Source organism: Lepeophtheirus salmonis, chromosome 3, assembly GCF_016086655.4.
Source record: "Lepeophtheirus salmonis chromosome 3, UVic_Lsal_1.4, whole genome shotgun sequence".
Lineage (NCBI taxonomy): Eukaryota > Metazoa > Arthropoda > Copepoda > Siphonostomatoida > Caligidae > Lepeophtheirus > Lepeophtheirus salmonis.
Window position 1 is genome coordinate 4,522,733 of NC_052133.2, and position 15,090 is coordinate 4,537,822.

The 15,090-nt window shown below is 30.4% G+C and overlaps 1 protein-coding gene across 1 annotated transcript in view; it reads left to right on the top strand.

Moving 5' to 3' along the window:
* Positions 1–670: 670 nt before the first annotated feature.
* The window catches only part of LOC121114367 (pancreatic triacylglycerol lipase), an 82,970-nt gene continuing 68,550 nt past the window's right edge, over positions 671–15,090 (top strand). The window contains exon 1 of the mRNA XM_040708316.2: positions 671–1,206. Coding sequence (XP_040564250.1) covers positions 1,173–1,206 — 34 coding nt within the window. The 5' untranslated portion in view covers positions 671–1,172. The remainder of the gene's footprint in view (positions 1,207–15,090) is intronic.

Genomic DNA, 15,090 nt, shown 5'->3' on the forward strand with positions numbered 1-15,090 from the left:
ATATTCATGTATAAACAGAAGCATCAAATTACTAAAAAAATGACCTATAAATCAAATTACCTACATTATGATTATCTCCCTGTCCTAATAATTATTTACTTATTTATGTTTATAGAATTTTATAAGAAATACCTAAGATATTATATTTGTAAGTATGTACTTTTAAAGTTTGAAGACATGGCTAAAATTTATTGATTAAGATGATAAATCATTCGAAAATAAATATGTCTCATAGAAATGCATATTGTTTTGAATCTAATAACCTACGCAACTTTTATATGTATTCTCACGTAACCTCTACTCATTTATTACCCAACTCAACGTTTTTACACTTCAAATTCCAATTAATTCCCACTCACGTACATTAACTTTTCCTTCATTTGAATGATTACTTTATTCGTCAGAAAGGTCTAACGGATGGAGTGAGCGATCCCGTTGGTTCCTCCCATAGCAACGACTACTACTAAAGTGAGTGATATTTTTTATTACAATAATGACATATAATATACAACGGCGAGCATCACACATATGATGAGGCATACACGGGCGTGCTTTCCATATATGTACTTGCGTACAACTACGACACCACTACAGACGGTTCGTATTTGGCTCCACACAATAAAGAGCGTCAGCGAATCGACTTGTAATTTTCTTTTTAAATTCTGTAAATATGTATGTTTGTATGTGTTCATTTAAACACACTCCAAACTTTTTATATGGTCTAAATTTAGTAGATCAAGAGATGTGCAGTGGTGACGTTAGATCCACAAGTATTCAAATATAATTTAATTTGTACCCTTATACTTAGAATATTTTGAGGAATAGTGATTGCAAACTACAGTGTCTTATATACATACAATAGTCAAATAAATCCTTTGTGCAAGAGCGGAAAATAATAATGAGTATTTAGAGCCCTACTCCATTAAAAAATCATTTCCAAGAAGAAGGAGTTTAAAATGGATATTTCAACTTGTTTGTAAAGACAGAAAATCGTATGGAAGAGCGTCTCCCATTATCAACATCTCTAGGCAGCAATTCCACAGGTCTTCTTCTTCTTCTCCCTCACTAGGATTCACTCTTCTCTTTGCAAACAAGGAGAAACTAAGCAAAGCCAATACTATTATTACTTACCTCTCTACCAAAAAGAAATCCATTTCCTCAGATTTCATAGAATGAAAGGAACATCTTCATCAAATCCTCAATTTGGTAAGACACTTCTAAACGTAGCAAAGATTAACTAAGCAAAGGTCAAAATTGAAATGATTTATATGTTGTATAATACTAAATACATATTATTTCCCTTACTTTCGATTTTCACAAATTTTCACTTTTATATTATTATACGTTTATCATAGTACGGCTATTATTATTATACCTACGAATATGTAAATACTTACTACTTTGCGGTAAGCTCTTTTGAGTCAACACATACCTGCTCATATGGATTGATAGATTGACAGCTATTGCAAGGGTGGTACCCCACCATCAAGGGCAGCGGAAGCATTGAATGTATTTTCCAGACGAACGGAGATCTATTTTATGGAGGAATACATTCAAGTGTGGTTTAAAGGGATTTTTGAACTTAACCGTGTTCAGTGTTTATATGTTATGTTATACATAGTATCCAAAAGAGCCCAAAGGGGTCATTGACAGAAAGATATTTTTGGGGTTATTTATTAACGATGTGTTATTATTAATGAGTTTGTTGTTATTTCTACATATATCCATTAAGGATATTTTTGTGACGTAATAATAATAGATTCTCTTTCTTTTTTTTACCTACCCACCTATTTGACAAAATATTAATATATTGGCTATCTTCGGTATTTATTATCTTCCTTGCAATTTTTGGAGGTTTTTTCCCTTAATGTCCTATGTATACATGCATATATATGGTTACAACTTAAAATATATGTATGTTAAATTACAATCTGGACGTCCTTGTCTTTTGGGACTCCCCCTATACATATTTGCTGCGTCAACCTAAAAACAATCTAGAAAAAAAATATAGAAAAGAAGAAAATCCCAACAATTTTTTTATTCATTTGTACGACTCCTTCTCATTGTAGTGAATTTTATGACGGAAGAGGCTCCTATCACCTACATATCTATGTGGTGGTAGTCATACTTTTTTTTTCTGAAGGGCACACTGATTTGTCATTGGTTTAATGCTTGGAGCTCAATCATTTTTGTTCTTTTTCTCTCTCGTTAGAAGGTCGGACAATGCGGAAAAGTAGGAATGATGATCATCATCGTCACACATAATAACTATATTATAAAAAAATCCCTGCTATTCTATCAAAATAGAGTAATACCTTTTTTTTAATGTCTAATAAAGATATACATATATTCTCACTCAAACACTTTAAGACGAATAATAAAAACAAAAACGATAACAACAATGAAAAAAGAATAGATCCTTGAAAACGTTTCCAAGCAAACTCGAAAAAGGGGATGATGTCCTTGTGGGCACTTATAGGAGGTGGGCACTGACCCTGAGTTGATGCTGAAACATGATTATTTGAATCATGTATGTTGTTGTTGTCAATCAGTGAGTGAAAGTCAGTGGATTTTTGCAAATGACATCAAACCCCAGAGAATATCTGATATACCTATATATAGAGCCCCTTAGCACAAAAGTAAGATAGAGTTATTTTTTTGAAAATTGATACTGGATTAAATTTGCATTATACGGCGAATATTCGTCCATTTCCATTCCTAATTGTTTTTATAGCCTTATGGAGGGTCAAAATAAACCAAAAGTGATTGATTTTATTTAGAGGGCCCTAAGGGATATTATATGTCTCTTAACTTAGATAAAGGTTACAAACTATAGTTGGAATATTCTTGGATATCTTAATGTATTTTAAGAATTAGAAGAAACATCCTATTTTTTGACTCAAACATGCCTATGAAATATTGGGCTTCATGTGATGCATGTATGAAGTAAAAAAATGGGATTTCCTCCTTTCTTGATTTTTGTACAAGATTATTTTTCTGTTAACGACCCATATAAGTAGGTCTGTCATTATGACCAAATTGAATATACAGCATATTTATGACGTTCCTCCTCATATAACTAAAGGGAGCTCGTGTACTCCCAGTATTACGGCTTTTACAGTTTGAGAATCACTGATTTATATCATATCAATAAAAATCAAACTAAGAGACACTGTTTCCTTCACTTCTAGCGTTGATATTCCTTCGTCCTTCGTCAACCTACTTTTGAGAGAGAGAAAGGACAGCGGGTTTTGGAGGAAGACTCATGTGGTGCTCTAACATGAAAACAATCTTGAATAAAAATAGAAAATTACAATTTATTTTTATTTTTTATATTTCATAGACATATTTGAGTCGATTATTTATTTTGTATTCAAATTTCTGGAATGAACTAATACAGCCAAGTATTTTACCTATCGTTTAAACTCTTTATTTGATCTAAGAGTTTAAACTTTCCCAATATTGCCTTTTTCCAATAAATTGGGACAATTTTACATTCTTTTATTGTGAGGATCAATTTTTCGCTTTTTGTGACGCAGCCAAAGGGTTAATATGAATACTTTGTTATTAGAAATGGAGGATAATTTGTCAAAGAATACAAATGTAATCAAGGCTCATTTTTGAGAAACATGATTTTCGCTTACTTTTGTGTTGACAAGCCACACATATCATTTATTTTCCAAGGGATTTTGTGTAATTATTCTGCTTTAAAGAGAATTAGTAAGAAAGAGAGAGAAAACTGCTTTTAGGCATTTCTCAAGTCATTATTTATATATTATATATATAGGGATGTAAGTACAGATGTTTAAATCCATGGAAGATAGAAAGAAAGAAATAGTCAGGGAAACCTTGAGACTCTGAACAATAACAAAACTCAAAATAATCAAAAAATAAAATAAAAATAATAATAATTTCTTTCTTCACATCCACTGCTGCTGTTGTTGTTGTCGATGACCGAAAACTCCCTGGTTATTGGATCAATATGAAGGATAAAAAGAAAAAGAGAGAGAGAAGCTGTTCTTCAAGGACAACTAAATAATAAAAATATGTTGGATATACATATATTATTATAAATGGAGGGTTATTGACTCTCAAATATTAAATGTAGCACGTCATAGGTCCTACTGAGTGATAATGCTGATCAAATCTTAAATTTATATGTCCCTAGTTATAAAATAATGTTTTTTGACTATTATGGCACTAAACAAAAAACATATTAGAATGATTATTTTCAAAATGGAGTCCAGATTAAATTTATAGGCTCTTCGTATTGTTTCTTTCAATCAAAAAGTTATTCTGAAAAGTCCATTGTTATATATATGGAGTTGGAGCATAAAGACTCCGACTTGACTCGTAAAAGTAGACATGATGACCGTCCAATTTGAATCCAAGTCGTGAGTAATAGTCCTCAACTTAAAGTAGCAAAAAATGATTGCTACAATTGCATAATTAGAAATAGATAGATTATACGGATTTGTAAGGGGGCATATTGAAGCCAAAATAAGTCCAATGAACCAAATATAGGTTTTAAACAATGATTAACATTCCTGTATAGTTTCATTTATCACAGAAATTTGAATTCAATGTCTATAATTGACCGAAATATATATCTATAAATTATTGAGTTGCAAAAAGCCACATATTTCATAGGTATATTTAATAAATTATAAGATTTATATTCAAATTTGTAAAATGAGTTAAGATGCCCAATAATTTTATCTAAAGTTTATAGCCTTTATTTTATTTAAAAGACTAATATTGCCCTAGATATGCCCATCAATTTCTCATTTCCTTATTGTGACAATCAATTTTAGCGACTTTAAATACAATTTACAACACACAAAGGGTTAATAAAAATATTTTTTTGTTGGAAATTGACGATAATTCATCGAAGAGTCTAGAAAAGTAAAGTAGAAAAATAATTTTAGTATGGTTTTGTATTGATATTTCCCATTTTCTTGACATTTATTTTATACTGTTTTTGTGTTAACTCATCACATATAAATATATTTATTTATAAAATAATATTTTTGACAGTTGAACCCTCCTTATAAATAAATAGTACATTAGTATATGCGTACATTACAATGTACAATAGAATAGACTCCAAGAAAACATACATACACACTATGTTAAAAAAGGAAAACTTTCATTTTCTACTCGGAAGAAAATAAGAAACAGAAGAATACGAAGACAAAAAAAAAGCAGCAATGGTAATGTTTATGTGTGTCCTGGTTGCTCCTGTCCCTCCTCCTTCTTCTTTGTGATTAGTATTGACCTTGAAGACTGAAGAAAATTCACTTTCAATCCAGCAATAATAATAATAACACTTCAATATTATTTTTATAACTCATAACAATAACAAGTTCGTCAAAGTCTCTTGTCAAAAATATGTATGTTCGTTGATCAGTTGTTTCTTTATCTTTCGTTCTTTTCACCATGTGTTATTTTTACCCCTTTTACCTAGAAGATAGAAAAAGAAAGGAAAATAAGATAATCTCAGACACAAATCCAGGTTTATTATTAATAATAATATATGAGATCCCTCCTCCGGTTTTTTTTTTTTTTTTTTTTTGACAAATGTGGCCCGTCATCACCAAAGCAAGCAGAAATTATTTTTCTCAAAGTTGAATGTGGACGACTACATACATTCGTAGACTCTTCGACAAATTGTTGTCCATTTCCATCAATAAATTATTATTATTAACTCCTTGGGCGCCCCGCAAATTGCAATAAAATAATGAGTTATTGACATATTTCATTTGAAAATGACCATATCGGGGTGCTATAAGTCTTTTGAATCAAATAAAGTTACTAAACTATAGCTAAAGTTATGGAGTATGCTAACCTTACCCCACAAATTTGAATAATAAACCTATAATCGATTCCAATATGTATATGAAATATTAGGCTGTATCTATCTATATATATATACATATGTATGTATAATATCTATATATATATATGAAGTAAATAAGAAGTTGGGATTTTCTCCTCTTCTTGATTTGTGTTCGAGATTGTTTTTATATTGACTCCACTACAAAATTTAATTACGAGCATAAGAGGATTGGAGCAAAGATCTGAGATGAAACAAGAAAAGTGTACATATTTTCCTGACATTGCATGCCAAACTCCCATTCGTCTAAGAAAAAAAAAAATATGGAATCATTATTACTAACATATTTGGTACCCATTATAATAATCTACCCGAGCTTCCTTCTTCTTGACTCCTCCATAAGCCTAATTATTTTAATGCATTTTCGTATGACTAGAGAAAATAAATAAATACGATAGTAATCATATGGGGTTCTACTTGGTTTTTTTTTACTCGTCGTAATATTCATAAATTCTGGGCGTGTTTCCTTCAACTTTTATGAACGACCAATACATATTAGTCCTTGGCTTTTGAACATAATATGAAGGATTTGCTGATTGTTATACTTAATATATATGGACTAGGGTACTAGTTCCCAACCAAGGCTCTGCGGATTTCCTGTGCTCCACGGTGGATCGTATAGGGTAATGCGAGGGATTGCATAAATAATTTAAATCCATAAGTTTGTTTGATTGTATGTGTGCACTCCATACAGTCATTTTTGTGTTTAGTTGCTTGTTATAAGAAATAACAATGGAATCGAGCGTGCATGTCGTATTTAAAGAGAAAAGGGAGACTATATTTATCGAGTTGTATAAAAACGGTATGGAAAATGAGTGAAATCTCGACCGTGTCTATATCAATTCTTATTTAAAAGAACTCTATACTACAAAGTAGGAGTCTATTTTTAACAACGAGCGTTTCTAGCTCAAGCTCACATCAAAAAAGAAAAGAAAATGGAAGTACATTATACAAAATAAACTATAATGAATGTGACTTAAGATCAAGTTTAGCAACAAATATGTATACGCTAATCCAATTTTGGGAATGCTTATAGCTAGATATGCAAATAATTATTTTTAATCCTACGGAATAGTAGGTTTGTTATTAACCATTTGTCCCTATTTTGAAAATTTGAACGTATAAGGAAGCAAATATAAAGTTAATTGATATATTGATCGTTCGCCGATATGTCCTCTCTCAAAGTTACCAAGATATAACTTTATTTATTGACGCTTGCAAGGAATTCAGCAATTTTCTCTACACATAACTCATCGTTTAAACTGTAACATAAATCGTTTAAAACAAGTGATCAATTTTTAATTTAATCTATATGTATAAAGTAAAGTTGATCGAGATGTATATATCTTTGAATGTTGAACAAAAAAGTATTCGAATGAATAACAACGTATTCCTATTAATGAAATAAAGGTAGTATTTTGCATGTAGCATAGAGCGTGTATACGGGGTGAATTGCTTATAGTGGTGTATTAAGAATGTAACAAGCTATATCATTGATTTACCTACAATGTACTTACTAAACACCTGATGGATTAGTTGGTTGTCAATGTAATTCTTTTTCCCAACTTTACCTCATTAAAAATCATTACCTAACGGTACTTTTATATATATGAATATAATTTGGCGAGCACATGAAAATAGAATATATCCTATTAAAATAAAAGCCTCTAAGAGATAAATAGAAAAACTAAGGTAAAGGAGAAGAGTTTCCAAGGGTGAAGTCTTAATTAAGAAGATCCCTTTGCCCCATTAAAAGACAGAAAGAAAATTCTCAACATTATTTCCCTTGTCAGATCGTTGTTCTTTCTTTGTATGTCTCTCATTTAAATTATTAAAAATCCAAGTAGGTAATCTTGTTATGCGTTCTCAGAGCATGGTGAAAAGTGTAGTTATTTTTCTTTTTAAAACAATAGCCCGAAAAAAAGAAAAAGAAGGTTAATTGATGATATCAAACTTTCAGATAAGAAGAGTAGCATCTACATATGAACATACCTACAACCATTGCATATGATGAAAAACAAATAGTTTTACTTTCTTTTTAACGCTCACTAACAGTATGTAAAAAATTGCAAATTGAACTTTCACAGAAGACACTCAGTTATGTATGTTCATTGTTCAACCAGAACCATTGAAAAGTGAAATACATATTTACCTATGGATAGTGAATGTACCATGTACATATATATATATACATTGAACAAATATGCATGTACCACGTATCTCATATTATTATGTATGTATTTATGTAAGAAGATAAATTCGATGAGGTAACAAATGGAAAATTATTTCCATAAAAAAATCACCAAATCATTTAATAGTATTTTTTTCCTTATATAATTAAGACTAGAGGTAGTAAACGAGATTGCTAGTAGTGAATGAACAGACAAACATTCTCTTAAATATATAGATTAGCTTTAATAATATAGTACTAAAGTTTTTTCTATATATTTATACTAGCGGGTATACCGGACATTGCCCGGAGATATTGCGTGTCGAATAACAGATAAAGTTTGCTATAATAATTATCTCCTCAAGAATGATAACTGCTTGAAAAAAGGGAAAAACAACACTGTTTAGGTTGCCGTGTACAACAAAAACTTGTACACTAAAAAATACTGAGGATTTACAACCCTTCAGACATACAATTTTTGTTTTAATAATATATATTAGCTTTAATAATATATAAGATAACAACATAACAAATCATCAGTGTTAACCAATGTTCTGATAACAGCTTCGGAGAATAAAAATAAACCATTTTTTAAGTTACCAACAACAAAAAACATACATACTAAAAAGTGCTTAGTATTACATTCCTAAAGTATATTTACTTTCCTAATTTTTTCTTTTTTGGTACGAGGGGCTAAGCATTAGTTCTAAAAAAGTAGTTCTCCTTCGACAAAAAAAAACAACACAGCATTAAATAAACATTCGAAATTATTTTCTGGAAAAAAAAGTCCAAATTTGTAATTAAATTCAAGTGAAAGAAGTGAAATAATAGGAATCAGCAGATGCATCTTTGCCCTAGGGTCCGGTAAAACACGGCCTAACATAAGGAGGAGTCATAATAAAGTAATGTCATATGTGATATTTTAAAAGCGACATCTATCGAGGGAAAAGTTTTATTGTGGCTATGAAAAGCTTCTGAATCTGACAGGCGTGTTTTGCCACACAGTTTTATAGCTTTAGGTAGAAATCCTCTGATTATAATAAGAAGGTGTTGAGCTAATTGATAAGTCAATCCTTTACAATATGTTTACGCAGCATACAATGGTTTCGTGTCCATAGAGTGATAACGATTGTGTGATAGTCGTAATGAATTGTAGCATAGAGAACGAAATACATAGAGATGATAAAGGGATTTTGATTGGCAGTTTGGCATAGTAAGACTTTAATAGATGAGAATCTTAAGTCTGCTGCATTAAAAGTCATCTATTGAAAAGGGTATACACAAAGATACAGTAATACCTGTGTCACAACATATATATTTTTATTAAGATTCCAGCTGGTCGAGAGTTGACGAGAGCCACTTAAAGCTTTATTTTTTATAGTTATTTCTTTTGAGATAATTGCTTCAACTTAGAAAATCCGACAAGGAACAAATTAAACTCGTTTGTCAATGGTTGTAGCAGGGGGTAGGTTGGGGAGACTGTAGCCCCCCCCACAAAAAAAAAAAATAAAGACATTTGTGCATGTTACTAGAAAATAATATTTATTTTTTTTTAAATTTAATATTTCAAATTTTTTACAAAAATGTAATTATTAATTTGTATTTGAAAAAATAGAAAATTCTTTTGTAAAATTAATATGGATTCTCAAATTTTTTTTCCAAAATAATTATTTTTTCATACTTTTTTCCCAATAAATTTGTTCTTTTGGATTTTTACAAAAATATTCCAAGAACCATGCCCCAAAAAAAAAAAAAAAAAATATATAGATATATATATATATAATCCTGTGGACGCACATGTCTATATTATTTTATCTCTGGGTATAAAAGTGTTCTATAAATTCAACGTCACCTGTAAATAAATAAATAAACAAACATGGCGTCATACTCTTTTGTCAGCTAATACTTTACTCAATCATACACACTGCTTGTATGTCTTGTTATATTTCTTTCTCTATGGATTGTATATAGGTATTAAGTATCTTATTTACTATAATACTACCACCAAGAAGTACATATACGATATACGTACAATAATTGAATGAGTGGTGAAAGTGAATTATAATTAACTCTGTTATACATATGTACATATTTTCTTAGAAAAGACTTGTTCATTGGCAAATTTTACAATCCACATATTATGTACACGGAATTCTTATTTCCCGGTTAATTGTTGTTGAGTGGGATCTCGGAAAATAACAGAATCCACTTAGTATATATATATATTTATATTTTAAGAAGAAAAATAAATTTTAAGGTAGTCTTCTGCGGTTTGTTTTTTTAGAGCCCAGAGGTAATTGAATTCCGTAACCGATCCCAGCCACAATAAAAACTGCAACAGACAGTGGTAAAAAAACCAATTTTTGGTGGAGTATCAGGATGACTTTTTGTGAAATACACAATCCAAAGTGGACTAAAAGTCATTGCAAATAACACATGGACCGAAATGTCCTGAGCTTAACAAAGCAAACACGTTTTTTTTTTCTTTCAAAATTGGCTTTTTTTTTAAATTATCAATATATTTTTGATTGTTTTTTATTCGCTTTATAAAGTGGTGTATCCATGGGACTTCTCAAATTATTGCTTAGCTTAAACACTATTTTTCCCCATCAAGAAGCAGTGTAAAATGAAAACACAAAATTGTTTTTGATCCATTGTTTAGGAAAAAGCAATAGTAGGGTGGGTCACACTTATTACAATAACTCACAAACTAAAGAACAGATTGTTAGGAAATTTTGTTTACTGTCTTTTGAAGTTTGGCACTAACTAAATATGAGGCAAATAAAAATAATCTATGTACCTCTGTATGAAGACCGGGACTTTTCAGCCCGTATGTTATAATTATAATGATCATTAAATTAACTTTATAAGCTGTAATTAGAAAATACTGGATTTACATTAGGTATATAATCCTGAGATATTCCGGGAAATTAGATCCCGGGAAAGAAAGTATCATATGCATATTATATATATAGTTAGTAGAGTCTTTTCTCAAAGGCCGTCATTGTTATCCAGAAGAGGATATCCATGAGCGCTTCAAATATGTACAATACGTACAATGTTTTGTTTTTTTTGCCCTTGGTGATATTTATAATACACAACATTAAAAAAAAAATATTAATAATTTTTGCGGGAAAGGTAGAATTTCCGGTTTGCCAAGGGTTATACATATTATTACCCACCATATACCTACTACCTACTTCTTTTTTTACGCACATAGTCCTACATGATATATAACTCTTTTAATTATTACGTTTTTTGAACGAACATTATTATCCTGATATTTTTCCACATATTTTTTGTATTTAATGGGTTAGTCGTCCTTTTCACATTTCATAAAAAAAACAACAAGCAAACAAAAATGGAACAATGAATTATATATATGATAATATGTTATTGTAAAACATGTTTATGGATTGAAGTACCTATGTATGTATGTATTTAGTCGTGTCCTCCAATTCATCACTTTATCTACAGATACAACCATGTAGTTGTTGTTCTCGTCGTCGTCCTATCCTTCATGGTCTACAGTTCCATAGAATCGACACCGATTATCATCAATCAACAGTTTTTGCCGGAGTAATATTACAATTAACAATGCTATGTATGTAGATTCTAGAATGTGGTGATGAATGGTAATGGCCTCTAAACAAGGACGATTAACATTGCAAATAGATACATTATAATTAGAGTTGTATAAAATATGACTGCAACTACAAAATGTCTCGCGCTCATCTAAGGCCACATTGTATACCACTTAAACCTATATTAATCAAACAAAGTGTGTCTTTCTGTGGGTCTGTAATCCGTGCATACTTCTTGATCTAAGAAATAACAAAATGTCATATTAATGAAATCTCACAAGTGTTTTGCATGTAGCATCGAGCCCACAGTCTAAAAAAAAAGTAAACCTATATATTAATGAAATCTGGCATTTTTTTAGGTCCACTCTTATTTTATACAACTATATATATACTATGAAAAATATGAGTTTAGGACTCATATTTATAAATAACGAGTGTGTTTAGCTATAACTCATATTAAAAAAGAAAAGAAGGACATTTTATATAATAAGAAATGTGACTTTAGATAAGGTTTAGCAACGAGCGTGTGTAGTTAAACCTCGCCCAGATAGGCCTCTAGAGGCGTAAGTGTTCAATTTAGTTTATCCTGATGTTATTGATATTCTTTCAATCTTGTGGAAGAACATTCCAGTATGAAGTGGCTACGTGTGAGTGTGCTAACGAAAAATTGAGAGTAACTCTATAAATTTATTTGGAAGTTATCTTCTATTTTTTAAAGAAAAGGTTGTCTGTTGTATCACCTAATAACTCCGGCCAATGTGGTGTACTACTCCAAGTTAGGATATATAAGTGGAGATTAGTGCTATATACTTGACACCTTTCAATTTTCTAGCAAATTTTTACGAGCTGTTCTTGAGTACTTTTTTAGAATAGGCATCTATAAATGCCTCGTTTAGCTGCGGCTCTTTGAGAATGGTGGATACACCCAATCCAGAGCAGTGAATTATGTTATTAATTTACAACCTTAGAGTAATATTTCCCATGCTTATTAAAGTCTTTCATTTATCAACCATCATTATTTTACATACTAAAATTCCTTTTATTTTATAAAAATATAATAATTTGTTGTTCATTTAAGAGTTCATCAGTGAAGTATTGGGTGAGATATTAGTGTATGAAGTCAGAAAATAGCTTAGAGCAAGTTGATATATTACTAGTTGGGACAACTTGAGACATAAGAAAAAGGTGGAAAGCTCTTTTTCTAATTTGTAGTGAGTAGAGAACAGCTCCTGAGTCCTAAACTTTAAATGTTGAAATGGTTGAAAAATATGTGAGGATCAAGAAACAAAAATTAATTTGTGTTTAAATTCTATTTTTTTTTTTCAATTATACACATAAACACTCTTCTTTTCTACTATTACAAGTTATTAATAATTGCTACCGTCTCAACTCCCCCCTGAACTGTTTTAATTCACCTTCGCCGTTGGGCCTAGTTGACACGAAAAATGGTTAAAAACTTTGATATTACTACTAAAGTTTCTCTAGCTATGATAGGAAATTGCAAATCCTTTTGAACTTCGGAGAAAAAATCATGTTTAAATATAAATTCTACATATGTACTAGATGAGTTGTATGCCAAAAAGGGAATTTAGCTTCCTGTAAATTTAAATACTTAGAATGTGTAATTAAGTAATCACCATAAGTAGTTATTTGCAAAGTAAGTTCCACTCCCTCTCAAAGGTAGTTTCCTACTTGAAGAAGCTTTAATGGACCTATAGGCTTTTATATGTTTTGTACATATATTCCATATGTCTCGTACAAGTTCCGATTTTGTACAGACTGCAATCAAGAAATGATTTGAAACATTTTAAATGAAGTTGTTTTAACTACGTATGACCAAAATATGTCAAAATATTACTTTTGTGATGAGTTTATTTACACATTGATAAGATATATTCTGTGACACAGTTGAAGTTCAAATGCCTACTGTCATATTACTCGTAAATACTTAATAGATATTTAATTTGTATACATCAAAGTAAAATGGTTGGTATTATAATAGTTAACTGAAGTTTATAAGAAGAATAAATTGCCACTTTGACAATCTAGTTGTAGAAGGTAAAATTTGTACAAAATTGCAACTTGTATGTACACAACAGTTCAGTACATATAATTAACGTATACGGGGAGACAACGTCACAATTTATTATTGTGTCCAATTTAATAGAAAGTTTTTTATTCCTTCATTGGAAGCACTGCCCTGCGTATCTATACTTATAAATACACGCTCACTTAATGGGTAGTAGTGGATATTATTAGTATCATCATAGGTAGATATAAAAATAATATTATAATGGTTATACTACAAGCTCTGATGATATTTTGTGTCAATCTTCTGAATGCTATTCCACTTTTTTTGTCGTCTAATAGCAGGGGCGTACCCAAAGGGTGGGCTGGAGGAGCTATAGACCCCAATAATTTTTGCTTTTTTATAGAAATTTGTTTCGTCATTCGGGCAAATAATGTAGCAGAGAAAAAAATTAATATTATTACTATTTTTTTTTTTAATGTAATTTTTTGTGAATAGAGTGAATTTTGCACCGAAAATGTTATATTTGAAACTTAATTTTTTCAATTTTTTTTCAAAAAATTTAATTTTTCAAATTTTTTTTCACAAAAAAAATTATTTTTTGTCAATAAATATAGATTATAGAATTTTTTTGTGAATAGCTATGGATTTTATAAATTAGTATTGTTCTAGAAAGTTAGATCTGTTGCATAATCATATTTGTGCAACTCATAAATTAGGATTTGGGAGAAAATCGGTTCATAGATTTGGATAGAAAAAATCACTTAAGACTGAACCGAAAAAAAAAAACAACTTATGTTTGGGACCGAGTTTCAAGATTAGTTGTTACTTCTTTGCTAAACTAATCATCGTTGCGCCATCGTGTGACTATGAATATTTTGTTATTTTAATCATGTCCTATAGCAAATTATTTCACACCTCTTCTGAAAATGTCAATTGTTAAATGCGCAAATATACTCCAATTCTCACGCCCTTGTACTCATAGAGATTCTTATAGTTCCTATCATTTGAATGTAAACCATATATAACATTGTTCATCTTAGAAGGATGCTCTTCGCATTGTCTAGACGCATTCATGAGGACAGGAATGGTTCTGATATCCTGTCTGAGGTTATCTATAAAGGGCTTGTTTTCCAAAGTATGTTCTATGTATATGAGGGGTTTACTCTACGTGGCAATTGACTTGAAAAAGTTGGTATATTGAAGACTTTTGCCCTTTATTATTTCAATTTCTATCTATTTTCCCCCTCGTCAAATTAAAGTAATTCAAGGAAGCAAAAACAGAGACGGTCCTGTCAAGGATCAAAACAGAAACCAAAGATTTGATAACTAAATATTTATCGACACATAATCAATTGAACGACTAATTAATTCTGTATTTAAAGAGATTTGTGTGCGTGAGGCTCAAAGT